Here is a 23,025-nt window from a genome sequence, read left to right on the forward strand (position 1 = left end):
ACATAAGAGGCGACCTAAGCAAAATGAAATTTCAAAAATCACAAAAGAATTGAAATGAAATGAAAAAATGAAAAATGACGTGCTGTGAATAGATATGAAGAAGTAATAATACAACCAAAGAGAGTAAAAATATGTAAACAATGGGTAACATAGTTTTGTTATTTCTGTGTAAATCATAAACATTTTTTTTTTTCTCTTTTCGTTATTGTCGTCGCCCTCCTATTTCTCGTAATCGTCCTCTTTCACTTCCTCTTGCCTCTCTACCGATGACTAAGCTGATATACGCAGATTTCCACTGAAGCGGTCAATGTTTACTCGGGAACGCGTGTCAATTTGTTTAACGCTTCCCACCAAGTCTCGTGTACATAGAGCAGTATTGACACTGGGTGATTTAGTCATTCGATGGCCGTGGCAAACTACCACACGTTCTTTTTAATATCTGATCTAATAGTACAGAAATAAGGATATCCATCCCGTAACCCGGTAATCTAGAGTTCCTGTGATCTAGCTAGTGTCGACACAGTGTTCATTATCCCTGCTCGGTTGTCTTGGATCTTGTGTCTTATCTACTGATGTGATGGATGTGACGTTTTGATGAGGTGTTTTCAACCTCAGACAAAAACAACAACAGCAATTGAACATTTTGATCGATTGCAACTATACAATCATTGAGGACAATTACATCACTTTCTAGAAAAGTTGTTTGATGGTGAATACCATTACATCGTATCTCAAATCACTAAGTTTACAGTAATCCACGAAGTTTTTATAACTGGGAACGATAAAATTGTATTTCGTACAATAAGCCTGTAATGAGAAATGAAACAGAACTTAAATGGACACAAAGTAGTTGCGAAAAAGGATCGATTTGTTAATGTAAAGAGAGTGTTGGAATTTTAACATTAAATAGGAAATGTGACAACGTGTGAAAAGACCACCCTTAGAGGTTGGCATAAAAGTCAGGACGAAAGAGATTATGGTTTCAGAGGCGTCCTCACCTTCAATCACAGGAACACTTAAGATGGCGCTTCGGCATTGGTTAATGGTTGAACAATGAGGTAAAGACTGAGTCTAGCAGAGACGGTACACAGAGAAGCATGCTTCATTGTCAATATGCTTAAGCCTATACTGTTCTTACCAGGGATTTTAGCGATCAGCTTTTCCGTTATCGGAACAGTGGACTTCAATTGCGACGATGCTGATATTTGCCAGGGAGAGGGTCCCCTCCCCGAGCGAGCGTGCTGTGGAGGGCTAGGAGGGGCTAAGTGTGTCCCCGGACACACAGAGTGCAATGTTAAACTTGGATACAAGTGTTCTGAACATGGATTCTGTACAGGTGAGAACATACTTTCTATATCACTCAATGTTATTGATATAAAACAATATCTAGCTTCCCTTGTCACGTCATTAGAGGGATAATAAATTTGGGTTTGATTGTAGTGTAGACATGAGAGGTATAAAAACGATGTTTTATAACAATACTGAAATACCCGTTGATAATGTCACTTGTTACATATCATCAGCCGGGAAATTCACCAGAAATATAATTCCTTTGCCACTTGGTCGTTTTGTTGTTAACGTTTGCAGTTTTAGATATCAAATAACCATAAGTCAAGCTGAAATAATCGTTTGAAATATTACTTTGGTACTTTGTATGTTTACACAAAACAAGGATGAATTTGTGAAATATCGATCATGACTTCTTCAGAGTTAATGGCTATGATGGTAAACAGGGGAATTTCTATAGAGTTTATAATCTACCAATATTACCATAAAGGGGAATAGAGATAACACGGGAGCGTCTTGTACAACTACCGTGTCAGGTTTCAACAAGCGGAATAAATCAGCTCCTAATACAATTTGTGTAAATGTGTATTTCGTACACAATGATGAGAGAAACCATTAGCAGATAATCTAAACTGCTCAATTTTAGTTTTTTAAACCATGTTCCATACTAATAAAACAAGTCAAAACATTTGTATGCAGCCAATCTTGTTAAATATTGATGGCATTTTAATGTAACCTATTATATATGCAGTAGAAATGAACATAGTAAGATCATAAAATATATAATTTATTTTAATTCGTCACTCTATATGTGTTGCAATTACGTCAATGCTGTATTTACGGTTTAAACAAACTAGAAATTCTCGCAATTACCTCGAATTTAAGCTGCATCATCCATTACCTAAGTGTATTTCACCAGTAATAAACAATTCAATGGACATTACATGTGTATTATATAAACATATATATCGACGTTTGTTTGTGTTATGAGGTGATTAAAGACGGCCCAACATCACGTTAGTTCTGTATCAATCACAATACTTATAAATAAAACATTCCTCTTCAGTAGAAACATGTAAAGTGTTTGTTGGACCTGATTAATGCTTGATATCCATTCTTAGCCATTCATATACGTAAGGAAATCAAGGCAAACCTGCATCTGTCATTTTCATCATGGCAAACCAGCATCTGTTTTTTATTTGCTGCTCTCTTCGATAGTCCTATCATTGCGTTGCGGAGCCCATAGCGATTCAAAAATAGTGAAACGTCCTTGAAGCGTGTAGTGAAGTTTTTTCTATAATCTAATTTTCTTGAATAGCATGTAAAAATCAATATATTTTATAATGTTTAAACTCTCCAAAGTACAACTATAAAGTCCCTTGTACTCTCCGTGTTTCTATATGTAGGGCTCCTCGATAACAGCACATTTCTAATGCGCGAAAGTTCAATCCGATAATTATGATCCATATTTTCAGCTCGTCTATTGGCAGAGCCAAGATATTTGAAAATTTGGTTAATAACCGATCCGTTTTAATATACTAATGTTAACACCAAAGAGTCCAATAAAACAGAATCGTTATTTGAGCTCAAAATTAATAAAACGACAATAGAATATGAACAAAAGAAGGATAAATACGGGAAGTTTTGAAAAAAGAAAATAAGACCAGGGGTTCCGAAAAGGTAAGCGTCTTCTCCTTCATCGACAACGTCTGCCATGTAAATATCAGTCAATCCAAGTTAGTAATGCCAAATGAGACAAAAGTAAATAACAACAAAACCACATGTATACTAACAAGCATATAAAAAATCAATGAGATTATTGTGACGACCAAAGATCCTTTCCATAACAATCACCATGACGCATCTCTGGAAATCATGTGACAAACGTTTAACGCTCAGATGTTGATAACTTGTCATGAACATTGTATAAAAGATACAAATGTTGAATGAAATACATTAAAACCAAATTATTGAATTAACTGTTTCGACCTTCTAGGCCAAGGGACTAAATTTTGAAACATAGAAGGCGACTGTGGAAAATTCACAGTGATCGAGAGAAGTGTCATTGTCAAAATTGGAAGATTCACTAGCCCAATGATTCAATAAAGTTCGTAATTGTCATATATCTGACGATTTCAGAACAATGCCAAGTACAGGTGTATATTCTGAACCACCGAAACAATGAAATTAAGGCCTATATGTTATGTTGAACCCTGGCGACTAAACGTTTACCAGCACTGTTTACAACCTATTTTTGGCGGTGTTGTCATATTCTTGAAAACAGCAAAAGTAAAGCAAATGAAGATAACTTTTGCAATGAAAACACCTGCTTTGGTAGGGACACTTCTTACAAAGATAAGCAATATTTGGTGCTTCTCCACACATAACATTTTTAAGTCTATAAAGACTCAGTACTCCCTCTTTCCGTATTCTGAGTTCTTAGTAACGCTTAAAAGTATATGGAAGTAGAAGCGGCTGTGTGAAGCAGTTTTCTTTGGTGCATATTCTATCAATATAAAAGTGTAATTTATTAGGTGCTTTTTTGTATTTTTATTTCTTACGAAAACTACCTTCCATAATACAACACTTTGTCATTCGGCCTTTAAGTGTAGAGTTGACATATTTTAATTGCTGTATTGACTTATGCCAGGTTCCGTTCTCTCTATTAACACAATATCAGCAAGGAAAGAGAACAAAATAAGCTTTGACATACTAGACATTGAAGTGTAACGAAGAATCCATGTAGCCAGAAAAACTGAGACAATAAAACACTTGTAAGCCACAAGGGAGTATTGAATATAATACATTTGCGCAAAATCTTTGAAGTAGGCAGAAAAAGGAAAACCATAAAGAATTAATTTATTATAGAAGTTTACATAGCAAAACCAATTTGTAATATTTTGGTATAAAATAAAAACAGAATTAGTAAATAACTTGTTAATTCGTATATGAGTTTGTGCAGAATCTACAGCTGGCAGAATTGGAAAACCGTAAAGAATTAATTTATCATAGCTGTTAAGAGAGCAAAATCGATTTTGGAATAGTTTGTTATGGACTAACAACAGCAATAGTGAATTATGTTATTGTTTATGAATAAGAACCTGGGTTAAAATCTATGTTATATCAGTGATAGATCAATGACCTTGTCATCTCTTGGTATAAACAGAGGTTGTTGCCAAGGCAATCCAATATGTTATATCTTATAATCAGATATAAACCATCAATGCTGAATGATAAAAATGACATGCATTGATATTAATAAAATGTTTTACATATTACACGAGAGTGAACAGTAGTTTTTATAATAAATCTAGAATTAAAGTAGTGACATACACTGGATACATCGTAGAGCTGTTTTGATCTGTAGGACTAGTCATTGATGCCAAATGCGTAAATTGTTGAAACTTGGGATGCGACTGAGAAAAAAAATCCCAATTCATTTAGAAAAAAAACCTTAACAAAACAGACAGAGAAGGTGCATTCAACCCAAAATACAATAAATTTTAATATTTTCAATACAATATGATTTTAAAGTGTAATGTGTATATTCTGTACAGTGCACAGCTATTCGAGTGCATTTAAACGTGGTCTACAGGTTACGGCAAACCTCGGGGAATAGAAATCCACCAGCAGTGTCTACTACCTGCAATGTAGACGATTATACAAACGACACATTAGTGAATAGCAACGCTCAATACGAAATTAGAAGTAGATACCGTAAATGCAATTTCTATTTCTGTGTAAACCGATGAAATCTCGCTTAGGATAAAAGTTCATTGCGGTATTTCGGTAATGTTAAGTTGAAATTGTTGAAGAGAAAAGTCACAAAGTACTGACCCTATGATTCAACATGGGCTTTATTGTGAAAAAGAAAAAAAAATGTGACAAGATAAATGGCCGGGAAAACGTAGGATACTTAAAAGGTATTAATAGTATGATACAATCTTCACTATTAATAAAGGTTTACTGTAAAATCGTTCATTTTCATTTTCGTTGCGGATATATTTTCGTTCTATTCAAGGGCACTCTAAATCCACAACTTTATATGCTCACGAAATAACAAATATATAAAAGTTGACATGTGTTATAGTTCTGTGAACTAGATTTACCCACAAAACCACAAAGTTTGAACGACAAAAATAAATATGATTTTACATTCTTTTACTGGACACGATGGGTTCGTTTTATGTTTATGATGTTATTTTGTTATAACGAAATAACTATCTTTTATTTCATAGCTTAGAAACAATAAAACGAATTTAAAGATTAAGATATGAAACCAAGGATACAAATTAATTTATTTTGGAAACAAATTGTTAGCTGTCTGCAATAAGTAATAAGTAATTATTAATTATATGTAGTTAGAAAAACAAATTCAAGTACACTGTCCATTCTAATTCAGTTCTGATGTTTAGCAAATGTTATCAGTTTTCATTACAGCGCTATAGAAACAACAATATAAGCTGTTATTTTAAACCCACTGACAAAGACAATAATTTGTTTTGTGAGCAAAACGTTTCGTATAAGAATTTTTGACGTACAATACATGGTATCAATATTCTGTCGATATAAAACTCATGGTGTGTTGATATGACTGATGATATCCATATTGTAGAATTAGAAAGATAAATGATAAATAATCTGTTCATCACAATTGAACTTAAATGTACCCCATTAATTCATGTGTTCTTCTAACCTCCCTCCTCGTTTTTTTTAAATTTAATTAAAGCTTTCTAATTTTAGATCAACGCTAGCATGCCACACACAAACATGGCATCAATGCAATATTGAACAATTTGACGGTATAACATTTTGATCCATTTACTTTGCATTATCAAAGATAGTGTTGGGAATGCTACAGCAAAATCTACATTAAAAAGCAACCATTCTCTTTTCCGAATCCAGGATTTCAAATCCCTTTGAAACTGCTTGCTATACTATATCCAGTCAGTAACAGTCGGTTATGACTAGAGGTTAAGAAGCGATTTCAAGTATAAACATGCTTGGAATTTGTAAACATATATTTTAAAGACATTCATCTCGCACTTGTGTATTAAAAACTGGTTGAAGATGTTTTTACAGTACATTTCAACTCTATTTTTATTCCATATATCATTTTTACTCCTGAAGTACATGTACTTCAATTTGGCTATGTGTTATTATTGGAAAAACTATTCCGATGTGCTTTCTCAGATAACTTTGTTAAACATGAGCAGCGGGTTGTCTAAGAGAAGTGGGTTATGATGGCGTTGACGATAAACGCTAGATGTCCCTAGGGAAAATTTTAATTTTCCTGACAAGAAGTCAGCGATTAGCTGGTACGTCCTGTCTGGGCTTTTAGCACCGTTTATCATTACACCATGCCGGGACACCTCTATATTTGTTCCCTGTTGAAACAAAACAAGAAATTATTCCAGATGAAACTGAAATCGCAAGATACGTTTTTCTGATGCCCTGATATGTTCTTGTCTGTCGCCAATTTTTGGTCTAAGTGGAAGGATAAATTACCTAATGAATACTTGGTTTCATAATGATACCTGAAATCAAATTACTTGTTCTCCTCTGGTCATAATATTTGGTTAATATAAGGGTAAAGTGTTTTGGTGATATTGATTAATTGATACTAGAAAGCAGCAGTGCAATAACAAATCTGCAATCATAGCACTCTTCTTCATCAACGTCAATACTAGATATAGAGACATATTTCAATCACTGGTAATGGAATAGTTATATTGTAAATTATATTGTAAAATATGATGTGAGATATTTTGATGTAACTTCAATTTATCTTTACTTATTGAAAACTGCAAATGTATACTTAAAGTGATGGAGAATAAAAACTCCAAAACCGCCAACATCCCCTACCCATAAAGGACAAGACAAAAGAAAGACAGACCCTGAGTGACTGTTGCTTTGCTGTGTGCCGCAGGTTATTTTCTCTCGTCATTTTCTCTTAGTATAACCAACAAAGAAAACAATTGTAAATGCATTTTTAAAAATCGTCATGTCTTCCCTCAAATGAATTTCACAAATCTAGGTAAGACATTTTTCCTGATAAGCGTTCTCTTAGTGAAATGTTTACTGTGAGGGACCATTCATTGATTTTTAGGAGAAATCCAAGTGAATTTTAGAAAGAAGTAATCATTACGGGCATCAAACCTGTCTATCTCACCAACACAAAATCTATTTGCGTCAGTACACAAAACTCGGGTGCCAAGTAAATACTGCAAAACGTGGAAATCGTTGGCAAAGAAATACATCGGATTCTAAATGCTGCGAAATATTTATCGTTTAAGAAACACTACTATATCGCGTTTTGAGGACCATTAAAGACGACAAAACCTCCTTTTTCTTGGTATCATCCATCTCTTGTACATTGACACAAACATGTCAAGGTCTCAATCAAACGAAGACTGTTTGACAATACACATGTGACACACTACTACCACTATACTCTGACGCCATTGATCAGAAAAAGCTTGAGCATTAAATAAGGACTTTTGTGTAGCGACAAAGATAGACATCAGACGAAAGATCAGGACATAAAACTGACATATGTGTAATGCACTGTCGACAAGAGGAGGACATACCTAGGGATTTGGACCTTGACGTTGCCATAATGGCAGAGCTATTGATAAATTAGAGTAAAAAAGGATTTTGTGTTCTTTTCTTCCTCGAGTAAGAATAATAAAATGGTCAATTACTAAATTGGGCCTTTACTTACATGTCTATCAAAACCAGTGTCTCACCACAAGGTAGTATCATATCGACTCATAACCACATCACAGGATAGTGTCATATCTAGTCAATACCATTCTCACATCACAGGGTAGTATCATATCTAGTCAATACCGGTCATGCATCACAAGTTAGTATCATATCTAGTGAATACCGGTCATGCATCACAGGCTAGAATCATATCTAGTGAATACCGGTCTCAAAATCACAGGGTAGTATCATATCTAGTGAATACGGGTCTCACATCACAGGGTAATATCATATCTAGTCAATACCGGTCTCACACCAAAGGACAGTATCATATCTAGTCAATACCGGTCTCACACCACAAGGTAGTATCATATCTAGTCAATACCGGTCTCACACCGCAAGATAGTATCATTTCTAGTCAATACCGGTCTCACACCACAGGTTACTATCTTTTCTAGTCAATACCTGTCAATCATCACAGGCTAGAATCTTTTCTAGTCAATACCGGTCATGCATCACAGGGTAGTATCATATCTAATCAATATCAGTCTCACATCACAGGGTAATATCGTATCTAGTCAATATCAGTCTCACAACACAGGGTAGTATCATATCTAGTCAATACCGGTCTCACATCACAGGGTAGTATCATATCTAGTCAATACCGGTCTCACATCGAAGGGTGGTATCATATCTAGTCAATACCGGTCTCACACCACAAGGTAGTATCATATTTACTCAATACCGATCATGCATCAAAGGGTAGTATCATATCAAGTCAATATCAGTCTCACATCACAGGACAGTATCATATCTAGTCAATATCAGTCTCACATCACAGGGTAATATCGTATCTAGTCAATACCAGTCTCACAACACAGGGTAGTATCATATCTAGTCAATACCGGTCTCACATCACAGGGTAGTATCAGATCTAGTCAATACCGGTCTCACATCGAAGGGTAGTATCATATTTAGTCAATACCGGTTTCACATCACAGGGTAGTATCAGATCTAGTCAATACCGGTCTCACATCACAGGGTAGTATCAGATCTAGTCAATACCGGTCTCACATCGAAGGGTAGTATCATATTTAGTCAATATCATCACAACACAGTCTCACATCACAGGGTAATATCGTATCTAGTCAATACCAGTCTCACACCACAGGGTAGTATCATATCTAGTCAATACCGGTCTCACATCACAGGTTAGTATCATATCTAGTCAATACCGGTCTCACATCTAAGGGTAGTATCATATTTAGTCAATACCGGTTTCACATCACAGGGTAGTATCATATCTAGTCAATACCGGTCTCACATCGAAGGGTGGTATCATATCTAGTCAATACCATTCTCACATCACAGAATAGTATCATATCTAGTCAATATCAGTCTCACAACACAGGATAGTATCATATCTAGTCAATACCGGTCATGCATCACAGGGTAGTATAATGTCTAGTCAATACCGGTCATGCATCACAGGGTAGTCTCATATCTAGTCAATATCAGTCTCACATCACAGGGTAGTATAATGTCTAGTCAATACCGGTCTCACATCGAAGGGTGGTATCATATCTAGTCAATACCGGTCATGCATCACAGGGTAGTCTCATATCAAGTCAATATCAGTCTCACATCACAGGACAGTATCATATCTAGTCAATATCAGTCTCACATCACAGGGTAGTATCATATCTAGTCAATACCGGTCATGCATCACAAGTTAGTATCATATCTAGTGAATACCGGTCATGCATCACAGGCTAGAATCATATCTAGTGAATACCGGTCTCAAAATCACAGGGTAGTATCATATCTAGTGAATACGGGTCTCACATCACAGGGTAATATCATATCTAGTCAATACCGGTCATGCATCACAGGGTAGTAAAATGTCTAGTCAATACCGGTCATGCATCACAGGGTAGTCTCATATCTAGTCAATATCAGTCTCACATCACAGGGTAGTATAATGTCTAGTCAATACCGGTCTCACATCTCACACAGGGTAGTATCATATCTAGTCAATATATCCGTATCATATCTAGTCAATATCACATCACAGGGTAGTCTCATATCTAGTCAATATCAGTCTCACATCACAGGGTAGTATAATGTCTAGTCAATACCGGTCTCACACCACAAGGTAGTATCATATTTACTCAATACCGATCATGCATCAAAGGGTAGTATCATATCAAGTCAATATCAGTCTCACATCACAGGACAGTATCATATCTAGTCAATACCAGTCTCACATCACAGGGTAATATCGTATCTAGTCAATACCAGTCTCACAACACAGGGTAGTATCATATCTAGTCAATACCGGTCTCACATCACAGGGTAGTATCAGATCTAGTCAATACCGGTCTCACATCGAAGGGTAGTATCATATTTAGTCAATACCGGTTTCACATCACAGGGTAGTATCATATCTAGTCAATACCGGTCTCACATCGAAGGGTGGTATCATATCTAGTCAATACCAGTCATGCATCACAGGGTAGTCTCATATCTAGTCAATACCGGTCATGCATCACAGGGTAGTCTCATATCTAGTCAATACCAGTCTCACATCACAGGATAGTATCATATCTAGTCAATACCGGTCATGCATCACAGGGTAGTATAATGTCTAGTCAATACCGGTCATGCATCACAGGGTAGTCTCATATCTAGTCAATATCAGTCTCACATCACAGGGTAGTATAATGTCTAGTCAATACCGGTCTCACATCGAAGGGTGGTATCATATCTAGTCAATACCGGTCATGCATCACAGGGTAGTCTCATATCTAGTCAATATCAGTCTCACATCACAGGGTAGTATCATATCCAGTCAATACCGGTCTCAAAATCACAGGGAAGTATCATATCTAGTCTATACAGGTCTCACACCACGGGTTAGTATCATATCTAGTCAATACGGTCTCACATCATAGGGTAGTATCATATCTAGTCAATACCGGTCATGTATCACAGGGTAGTCTCATATCTAGTCAATACCGGTCTCACATAAAAGGGTGGTATCATATCTAGTCAATACCGGTCTCATATCACAGGACAGTATCATATCTAGTCAATACCGGTCTCAAAATCACAGAGTAGTCTCATATCTAGTCAATACCGGTCATGCATCACAGGGTAGTCTCATATCTAGTCAATACCAGTCTCACACCACAGGGTAGTATCATATCTAGTCAATACCGGTCTCACATCACAGGATAGTATCATATCTAGTCTATACCGGTCATGCATCACAGGGTAGTCTCATATCTAGTCAATACCAGTCTCACATCACAGGGTAGTATCATATCTAGTCTATACAGCTTTCACATCACAGGGTAGTATCATATCTTGTCTATACAGCTTTCACATCACAGGGTAGTATCATATCTAGTCAATATCAGTCTCACATCACTGGGTAGTATCATATCTAGTCAATATCAGTCTCACATCACAGGGTAGTATCATATCTATTCAATACCGGTCTCATATCACAGGACAGTATCATATCTAGTCAATACCAGTCTCAAAATCACAGGGTAGTATCATATCTAGTCAATACCGGTCTCACATCACAGAATAGTATCATATCTAGTCAATACCGGTCATGCATCACAGGGTAGTCTCATATCTAGTCAATACCAGTCTCACATCACAGGATAGTATCATATCTAGTCAATACCGGTCTCACATCACAGGGTAGTCTGATATCTAGTCAATATCAGTCTCACATCACAGGGTAATAACATATTTAGTCAATACCGTTCTCACTTCACAGGATAGTATCATATCTAGTCAATACCGGTCTCACATCGAAGGGTGGTATCATATCTAGTCAATACCATTCTCACATCACAGAATAGTATCATATCTAGTCAATATCAGTCTCACAACACAGGGTAATATCGTATCTAGTCAATACCGGTCATGCATCACAGGCTAGAATCATATCTAGTCAATACCGGTCATGCATCACAGGCTAGAATCATATCTAGTCAATACCGGTCTCACATCACAGGGTAGTATCATATCTAGTCAATATCAATCACAACACAGGATAATATCGTTTCAGTCAAACACAGCATCAATAGAATCATATCTAGTCAATACCGGTCATGCATCACAGGCTAGAATCATATCTAGTCAATACCGGTCTCACATCACAGGGTAGTATCATATCTAGTCAATATCAGTCTCACAACACAGGGTAATATCGTATCTAGTCAATACCGGTCATGCATCACAGGCTAGAATCATATCTAGTCAATACCGGTCATGCATCACAGGCTAGAATCATATCTAGTCAATACAGTTCTCACATCACAGGGTAGTATCATATCTAGTCAATACCCTTCTCATATCACAGGATAGTATCATATCTAGTCAATACTGGTCTCACACCACATGTTAGAATCGGATCTTTTCAATACCATTCTCATACATCTGTTACGGAACTCTAGGAATACTGGTAGATAACAACTATAATATAAATCAACATAGATGTTTTTAAAGTCCAAGGAAATAAAGAATGGCCAAGACTGTATCATTTAAGTTAAGGTCATCTATTAATAAACCCGCCAATATGTGTATTCACACAGCCTCACAACAGAAACGATATTTTATCTTCCGTTACATTAGAGCTGCATTTGCTAAACGTACGATGTTTGTACAACAACCAGATAAAAATACGAAATGATAAAAATATTGTGGTAGTAAATGAAGGAAGTCATGAGGGTTCGATACTGATATTCATAGAGTTGACAGGTAGCAGAAATGGTTGATATGTTAATTGAAGCTGTTGTTATATCGTTATAAGATGTTCACACTTCTGAATGTGAGTTGATCCCAGGTGGCGAAATTTCTTGAGAGAATGTTGAAACAAATGTATTATAAGGTTTGTTATAGCTTGTTGTCATAGGATAGTGTCAAAGACACGATTTTGTTTGGGAAATTACCAAACGCCGACACAATTCTCTCGATGAAAAACATTCTGATATGTTTGATGAAAACAAATGATAAGTGAAGACTTGTTTTTTCTAGGAATAACTGAAATAATGAGTCGCTTTGTATTACAGTATTTTAGCTGTAGAAAGGATTTGTCGATATAGATTACTACAAAATAGTTACTCAAATGCGCTTTGAAAACAAAGACATACCCCAACCAGGCGACTCCATTTGCAAGTATGTCTTTCTTTCCATTGTTCCATACAAGAAAGAACTGTACTTTTTATGTAGGATAATCTACCACTTAAATTGTCTCCTTCATTCCCTTATATTGACCATTGAAACTGGATCTGCTTTACTAATAAAAGTCACCAATAACGCCAAATTTTGACTGGTAGTATGTAAGCTTTCGAAATGATTTAAACAAAGATAATGTGACAAAAAATTAAATAATACAAATTATTTCAAATAAAGATAAATTTGATAGTTAATTTTACCAGAAATAAACATCAATTATCGATTACAGTAACATGAGCTTTTATTTCAATAGTTATGTACACACACAGCACATCTAGCTATATCAAGGTTTAAACAAACTGAAGTCGAATTGTCTGTCAGGGTATAGTGCTCTGGTACCATTGTTCTTATCGCCATCTCGTCAAACTACTTGGCACCTTCGTGTGTATAAAATCATTCCACAACCGAATAGTCTAGTGATTTTATTGTTATCTCAAACACTGCATACGTCAGCTCGAATGCGCTTCACACTGGCCATTTGTCCGATGAAGGTAACAATCTTAACATCGAAATGTCACACATAATTTTCTCACAGGTTGTTATATAAAGAGGACCACTATTCAATCTACGTTACCAGTCCGACGAAACTTTTACGAAAAAAGTCTGTCTAATTTGTCTCCCCCTCAGCCCCTCCTCCACTTCAGTATAATATCTGAAAAATAGATATTGCCGAAAGCTTTAAATGTGCCAAGAGAGTTTCTTGGCGGCCGTGTGAATTGACAGATTCAAAACACATTCTGTAGCAATAACCTTTCGCCTTTTCGAAAGTGTTTCCTTACAGAAGTTACTGAGTTAAAATGATTACGTTTATAGGAATACTCTATTAAAGAAGAGTTTAAGCGTAAATGTAATTTTATCAACCACTTTTATATGCGGACATTAAAGTTTGCTGACGCCAATTTCCTGTGTTTGGAAACCAACGGGAGAGACTGAATCAAATGAACATCTAAATGTGGCCATCACAATTTTCCAAGGGGCCTTAGACAGCGGCAAATACAGACTACAATAGTTCTTATAAGGTACTTGTCTTATTTATAGCTAAAAAAATAATGGAAAACGGGCTTCAGTTTGATTCAATTAACGTTATGAATCTTCAGATATACAAATGCATTTACAGAGGCAATTTAAATAATGAAAAGGTTTTATCAAGAGGAAGTCCAAAGTTAGCGATTTTACAAGCACAAATTGTCTGCATACAACGTTGCATGTCGGGTGGTGATGTTCATTCCTTCTAGGTACGTTTGTGTATTACAAAAATGCACCAATTACGTAATCGATTGTTCTGTCAATCGGTAAATAACAATCACCAACTCAAGTATCCTGAACAGACTTGGATGCATTCTCAACAAAAGTACAGCCAAAAATTCACCTTGCCAAATCGAACAATATCGATTACCCAAAATATATCACATTCGTCATTGATAAAATGATCTTCTTTGAATAACATATCGTTAGAAAATTGTGCACTAGATTTAATTGAAATCCATGAAGAAACGCAGAACCTGTCTTCAAGGCCTTGCTGAAAAATTAATTCCCACCTTTTATAAAACAATGTCTTCTTGGAAATGTTCGTAAATTGTGAAAAGGGGACATTAATTAAATCAATTTCCTGTTCTCAACGGAAAAGAAAATTGTTTTGTTCCATGATGCTGTGTTTTGTAAAAAAAAAAAAAAAAAAAAACGGAAACACATTACGAAGATAAAGTGTTTTCAAGACACAGACACTGTCAAACGAAAGAGGATTTATGCCTGAAAATGACATTTTAGATTTCCGTATCACCGGATTGCGCTGAACAAGTTGTCAAAAGACAGTGTTTTAAGACTAGCATCCCACGAAGTACAGGGATTATATAACACTTTATCTTGAATGGTGCTAGTTGATGTGCCTTAACTCACACTCATGTCCGTCTTGTCAATAACGATTTTTACTTTTTATGTGAATAACTATGATTTGTGAATTTGACAGGAACATAGAATCAGTAACACAATTTGCGTGATGCATCTTGGTTAGTGCAATTAACTTGGCGCCGTATTCCACACGTCCCATAACCAGTTGTATGCACAACTAGAGATCAAAGGGAGCCTACATACGAAAATTGTGAACAATTCGTACAGGACTTCTCAGGAAGTCTGCCGACATTACATTTGTTTTCCGATCAGTCTCCAAATCATCAATACACACTTAAGGATCAAGAAAAATTTACAAAGGAAATTTTTGAACTATCCAGTCAGTACTTATTAAGACATTGCCATTTAAGTAACAACAATTTTATTTTTATTTTCCCCGATCCGTACCTAAACGCACCATGCACAGCTAGGGACCAATGGATGTTTCAAATGAAACTTGAGAACGATGCATCCAGTCTACCACAATAAGAAAGAACGATGGAAAACGGACCATGGACTAGGGCCGATTTTAACAGCGCTCCATCTGCTGACGGTCGACAAAAATTTTGAATTGTATAATCATTACAAATTTTCAAAAATATTAATTTCCTTTTTCAATATGAATACATTTTTCCCATTGTGGATATCTCTGACCTTTAGAAGCGATGATGACGTGATCAATTTGGATTTATATTCTTTAACAGCACTGTTTCAAGACAACAAAAATAAAACAATTCACATCAATACAAAAAATCCTTTTGACACTGTGAATGTGTTTTATCACTAAGAAACCGTTATAAGTCAAAGTGTAAAAAAAAATGAAAGACTGCTGTTCTCATGATAACAACTTAAGAGACAGGTTGTTTCAAGTGTTTCCACGACAACCTTTGTTTTGCAGGGTTTCTACTTTAGGTACCTCATAAAGCACAACATGATGCGTAGTATGGTTATCTTTTTTCAGACCCTGCAGGAATGGGTAATAAACGTGATTTAGAGAAACATCATTACGATACTTCCTCTTTACACCGTAATTTCACGGCCACCTGTATGCAGACTGCCTCACAAACACCTGCACATAACCTTTATTGGAGCAGGTTTTTAATCCTCAGTAATGTATTATATTGTACAATATCTTAAGTACCTACATTTGTATCGTTTTATGACTACACTGGTCTCCTATATATTATGATTATGACAGCAAAAGTTTTCATGGTGTACTTACGTTAAAATGTACGCCTTTTAGAAACTTCTCCGAGTGTGAACGCGATCTATGCTATAGCGTATAAAAGTACCACAGCGGATATTCGCACGCATAAAATCGTAATCCAATTTGCTCTGGATCAGGTTTGGCTCCGCTTTTATATTTGCCCTGAAATGGATGTTATGACATCCAATGAGACACTGTGCCTACTAAGCAAGTTGGCTTTAACGTTTGAAAGATTATCAAGCCATTGTGTAGATCAAGACATGGGCAAAATAACCAAATCATATTGCTCTGTCTATGAACCCAGTCTTGACAATGCTATGAAGTAAATCATTTTTAAATGTGTACCTTTCAGGCGTAATAGTTTTGGTAAACTGCCTTCAGCATTCAACTGACTAAGATATTTTACGACGTTTAATTTTCGTGTTCAACAATCAATTGCTGACATTTTGTAAAGTATTGTTAAACAATTTCCTTGAAACGATTGCCGACACTTCGCATGGATAGACTAAAGCTGTGAAATCATAAAGAATTTCTCAACATTGTTTGATTCATGTTTGAATATCTTCATTAACCACTGGAAATCTCTGACCCGTCTTTGAATTACAAGGCCATGGTGTCTTCAGTAGAACACATATATTAACTATGCATTGACTGAAAGAAGACAAAAACACAAAAGTGAATAGTGCCTTTAATGCAAATTTTAGCAATAAAGTTTCAAACAGTTGTTTCGTCCTTCAAGGACTGGTCAGTGATGCTGAGGTAGCAGGAAACAGTTAATTTGTATTTTCCCTGAAATCTTGTTTGAGATATACATGTATAGCGGTTTAGTTATGGAAACATGACAAGACCAATTTTAGCAAGAATATAGTTTTTGAAAATCTTAATTAAAATCTTTATAAAGGGGTCACACCGAGAACCGGTGTATTGCTTCACCAGGGACTAAATTTTGAAGCCTGTGAGGCAACCAAGGAAAATCCAAAGTGATCGGAAGAATAGCCAAAGTATAGAAAGGAATGTACACCAGCCCCAAACTGTCAAATCCAACAGAGAGACCACATTTTATCGACTCGCCATGTCGCATGTTTAAACCTGTATCATATTACAAATGCCTGTTGAAATTTTGTTTTGTAAAAGTCGCATGTATAAACATAACCACTGGTATGAATATCATTGATAATTATGAATGTCAATAAGATTCAAATCAGCTCAAAAATTATGAAACTGTATAAAATTATGATATTACTATAACTTTTGGTCATTTCTGAAGTTTTTTTTATAAAATGAAAATTACAGATATCAAAATGAATATGTACTCAGTGCCCGTTTTAGACTCAAAGGCGCTCCAGAACACATAGTTTTCTCCCTGCTGTATCGAATGAATGCGCAAAAGACATATGCATATCGGCAGAAATCTGTAAATACATTGGATATTCCTCTTTTGAAGTATTAAGTGTAACAAATAGAGTATGTGATAAAGATGGCTACGTATAGGGGGTTGGTAATTAAGAGAGCTAGTGATATCAAACCAATTCTTCTTAATTCAATCAGATCCAGGTTCCTGTCAATAAATAATGCTCTACTGGAATGCTAATGGAGAGTATGACAAGCTAGTAACACGTCTGTCGAAGCTTTAATTTAAATAATAGGATACCGTCAATTACAATCATTTAACAGATTTTTAACCATTACCATAAATTTTGCTAGAATACTTGAATTTGATTGTCGCCTTTCAGTAAATATAGGGGCCGCGGCGGCCAAATGGTTAAGGCACCCTCTACCTCTGAAACTGACCGCAGGTCGTTGGTTTTCTCCGGGAAATCCGGCTTTTCTCCACCAACCAGACAAAGCATAACCTTAAATGACCCTGGCTGCATTATATTACGATAGGATTTACACCATTGCTGGTACCACGTTATTATCTACGATTTGCTCTGTAAGAAAAACATTAACTGTATGGAAAAATACTATACATTTAAAAGCATTTTAAATGTAGTTTTTTAAAAATCCAATCAACTTCCAGGTTTCCGTAGAATATCTGCTATGGCATTTGCGATGATTTATAAAAGGAACAAAGGAAATGCCAAAACTTTAACAGATTCTTAAATCAAATTTACATTCGATGCAAATATTTCCTGTTTATAGGACTCATCAGTAAGACTAAAACAATAAAGAAACATATAATGGTCCAAGGAAATGGAACCTGGATGAAGCTAAACCATTCCCATGATTCAACATTCATAATTTTCAAATGGCGGATGATTTCGAGTTCAAGACTGCATGTGTTTGTATTTCGAACCTTGCCACTATCCAAATAAATTAAAACATGGCATGCAGGTTATATCAAACCTAGCGGGGAATTGAAGTCCATCAAACAGGGTCTACCACATGTAGACTTAAAGCATTGTACATATGATACAATGGATAACAGCTTTTTAAACAGTCTTAATGATGAAAAGCTAAATAGTCAATCTAACTGCATCATACAACTATTTCATCCATTTAGGACTCGTTAGTTATAGAAAGGATCGACAGTGTCGAATCCTTAGAGGCGACTGGGTAAAAAGAAAATTGGTCGAATGAAATGTCCAAATCTAGAATGTGAATATGACTCCATATTGTTATGTAATTACTGACTTTAATCAGGTTTGCTTTCATTCAAATTTAATAATCAATAAGTATGACATGCTCAAGAGATTAAACAGCAGCAGCAGCAACAACAACCAAAATTACAGGATAAGATGGCATGTCAAAAGAATCTCAAATTCGATGACATGAGATCAAACTATGAAAAAGAAAGATTGCCATGAGACAGTAAACAACCCGGCTTACTTTTCAAAAGATGCAGGTTGATGAAAGTCATGAGGAAGTTAAAATGGTCGCCATAGTGATCTCATTGAGAAATATTCTATTTATTTGTGCGACATGAAGATGGACGTATTTGATGCTCGTTAATTTGCCTTTTGGTCCTGTTGTTGTGTACCTTGGTCTCAATGTAACATTATTTTCTTTAATTGACCAAGGTTTACATGGCGGGTGTCGTCGATGAAGCAGAAAAAGTTTACTCTTCCGGAACATCTGGTCCTATTCTCCTTGAACTTTTTCAGGAGTCTTCGTGTAAATCTTTCTTTTGTTCACATTTTGCCCCTTTTTTATGGAATTTGAGTTTGAATTATGAAAATGTCAAGATGGCATTTTCTTGATTTTTTTTCTTCAAACAAATTACGTTTTATTTTAGCTGTTAAACAAATAATGCTACGCGATGTAAAATAATCAAAAAACGGAAGATGCCCAGTTTTATATATAAAACTCATGCGGATTCTCTATGTTTTAAGAGCAACCATGTGTCTGTTTTCGTGTGTAAAACCGACAGAAATACACTTGCTACTATGTCAAATCTCTGGCATAGTTTATAGATTTGGCGAGTGATGGTATCGTCACATTGGCATGTTATTTGTTGTGTTCTACATACATAAATGTATATGTATATATAAGTGCATAAGTGAGCTTGTAAATTGTCAATATCCATTCGACTTTAATCAATCATCGACTAATTTGCAAAATATCTTTAGGGTATGGTTGGCTTGCTGATTGGTTTAGAGATTTTTTTTACATTTTAATATCTTCTGTGGCAACAAGATTGCTGAGTGAGGACGCCCTCGATGCAATTAGTCTGATTTCCTACAGGATGTGTTCGAAAATCACGGACCACAAACAGTGTGGTTAAAATCATACCTATAAAATGTGCTTTGGTGTTAGAAGAAGCAGAGTGTGTCATTGATGGAGGTGATATCAGTGGATTATTATATAGTGGAGTAAGTTTAGAATAAATTCATGTTTGATGTGTGAGTTTTTTAATACTGTGTAGAAATTTCAACTAAAGTTTAACCAAGACCATGATTCAACCGACAATTGGTGGTAAAGATGCGATTAGAATGCCAAAAATGTCGGTTCCTCTCTCTACTATTTCAATTAAAAGTATAATTTAAGCAAAGTTCAATACTGCATTTGTTATTCACCTTTTAAATTGATAATCAATTTAAGTGAAGGTGGAAAACCAAATCAATTGAATTGGGATTAGCGACGTTTTAATAAGATTATCAAATTTCGATAAATTTTTCTACTGTTATCAAAATATCAAAATAATAATTGGACGTGATTTTAGCATCATTGACTAGTCATAGAAGGACGAAACAGCGTTATCATGCAAATCAATTTATAGTTCGGCTCCACCGTATCTAACTCTAAAGTTGTATTAAAAGATTCTATTCACTTGTACGTCTTTTGTACAATATTCTGGATTGCAGGTGGTAAGCACTGCTATTGGACGTGTAGTCCCCGAGGTTTGCCGTAACCAGCATGTCACGTTTTAATTCAGTCGAATAGTGGCACGACGTAGAATATGCATACATGTATGTACTTGTTACTGTTTTATTAGAAAAATGAAAATTACGAAATTAATTGAATTATGAGGCTAATGCACATCCCCATCTAAACTTCGTTATAAATTACTTTGGAATTTTTCTCACTCGCCTCCTAAGCTTCAAAATATAGGCCTTTAGCATTCTTGACAACTCCTTAAAGGATGGAACAACTGTATGATGGTGTATAATTCATTGTTTGGCTGTATTGTACCTAACTCTAATTTTTTTCATTAATAGGTGTTATTCACTTGTGTGTCTTCCGTCCAGTGTTTTGACTATTGCCCTAAATCAAATTGAATATATGAGTATTAAGAACATAATTATGCCTGGTATATCACAGAAACTACAATCTGTAACTCAATTCTTTTTAAAACAAAGACCATGTGAAAATACTTCAAGCGTAATGAAAGCTAAAACCCAATCTACTGCAGATACCATTTGTGAAAGTCTCGTAATTTTGGTTTCTTAATGATAAAACAAAAACAGGCGGAATTTACAACATGCATTTGTAATCGCGGATGAAATGTGTGTATGCCTTTTGCTTTCTTAAATGTCATTTCGAATAAAAGGAATTGAATTTTACGCGACGGGGCATCATCTTCTTTCGGTATTCTACACTCTGAAATAGATTTCGTGCAAACTTGATGTACGACATTAAGTCGAACTGGCAGCGTTAAATCATATTGGAATACAATTTTCTAGTATGGGTATTTGGAGAGTTTCCGTTAAGCCACACCGTTGAATGAAGTTCCATCTTACATCAATATCCAACAACAAATTTATTGCAATCGTTCGCACTATGTAGAAATATTACTGATAGTAGAAGCCTTTGGGAAAAACCCAGAAAAAATTTCAGTTTCGGAGTGCTGATTCCTAACTTTATACCCAAAACTATTGAAAGTATGGTATGGAACTCTGGCGTATTTTGTCAGTATTTTGTTGTTGACAGTACGTTATGGTGCTTTGGTGTACCTCAGCATTTGTGATCACAGTGTGGTAGAGCGCTCTGCTATACCTTGTCCATTTGCCTTGACAGGATGCCATACCGTTCTGGTATATTTTGTCCGTTTGTATTGTTTGTATTGACAATATGGTATGGTGGTGAAGTATATTTTATCAGTTTGTATTGACAATATGGTATGGTGGTGGAGTATGTTTTATCAGTTTGTGTTGACAATATGGTATGGTGGTGGAGTATGTTTTATCAGTTTGTATGGACAATATGGTATGGTGGTGAAGTATATTTTATCAGTTTGTATTGACAATATGGTATGGTGGTGGAGTATGTTTTATCAGTTTGTATGGACAATATGGTATGGTGGTGAAGTATATTTTATCAGTTTGTATTGACAATATGGTATGGTGGTGGAGTATATTTTATCAGTTTGTATTGACAATATGGTATGGTGGTGGAGTATGTTTTATCAGTTTGTATGGACAATATGGTATGGTGGTGGAGTATATTTTATCAGTTTGCATGGACAATATGGTATGGTGGTGGAGTATATTTTATCAGTTTGTATGGACAATATGGTATGGTGGTGGAGTATGTTTTGTCAGTTTGTATTGACAATATGGTATGGTGGTGGAGTATGTTTTGTCAGTTTGTATTGACAATATGGTATGGTGGTGAAGTATATTTTGTCAGTTTGTATTGTTTGTATTGACAATATGGTATGGTGGTGGAGTATGTTTTATCAGTTTGTATTGACAATATGGTATGGTGGTGGAGTATGTTTTATCAGTTTGTATTGACAATATGGTATGGTGGTGGAGTATGTTTTGTCAGTTTGTATTGACAATATGGTATGGTGGTGAAGTATATTTTGTCAGTTTGTATTGTTTGTATTGACAATATGGTATGGTGGTGGAGTATGTTTTATCAGTTTGTATTGACAATATGGTATGGTGGTGGAGTATGTTTTATCAGTTTGTATTGACAATATGGTATGGTGGTGGAGTATATTTTATCAGTTTGTATGGACAATATGGTATGGTGGTGGAGTATGTTTTGTCAGTTTGTATTGACAATATGGTATGGTGGTGGAGTATGTTTTATCAGTTTGTATGGACAATATGGTATGGTGGTGGAGTATGTTTTATCAGTTTGTATTGACAATATGGTATGGTGGTGGAGTATGTTTTGTCAGTTTGTATTGACAATATGGTATGGTGGTGGAGTATGTTTTGTCAGTTTGTATTGACAATATGGTATGGTGGTGAAGTATATTTTGTCAGTTTGTATTGTTTGTATTG

The 23,025-nt window shown here is 35.5% G+C and overlaps 1 protein-coding gene across 1 annotated transcript in view; it reads left to right on the top strand.

The window, feature by feature from the left end:
• The first annotated feature begins 1,113 nt into the window (after positions 1 to 1,113).
• Positions 1,114 to 23,025, top strand: part of LOC132554364 (uncharacterized) — a 44,431-nt gene continuing 22,519 nt past the window's right edge. Inside the window, exon 1 of the mRNA XM_060218668.1 lies at positions 1,114 to 1,336. Coding sequence (XP_060074651.1) covers positions 1,114 to 1,336 — 223 coding nt within the window. The remainder of the gene's footprint in view (positions 1,337 to 23,025) is intronic.

The sequence above is a fragment of the Ylistrum balloti genome, unplaced genomic scaffold (genome assembly GCF_031769215.1).
Source record: "Ylistrum balloti isolate Yb309-2 unplaced genomic scaffold, AGI_CSIRO_Ybal_v1 Utg370398, whole genome shotgun sequence".
Classification (NCBI taxonomy): domain Eukaryota; kingdom Metazoa; phylum Mollusca; class Bivalvia; order Pectinida; family Pectinidae; genus Ylistrum; species Ylistrum balloti.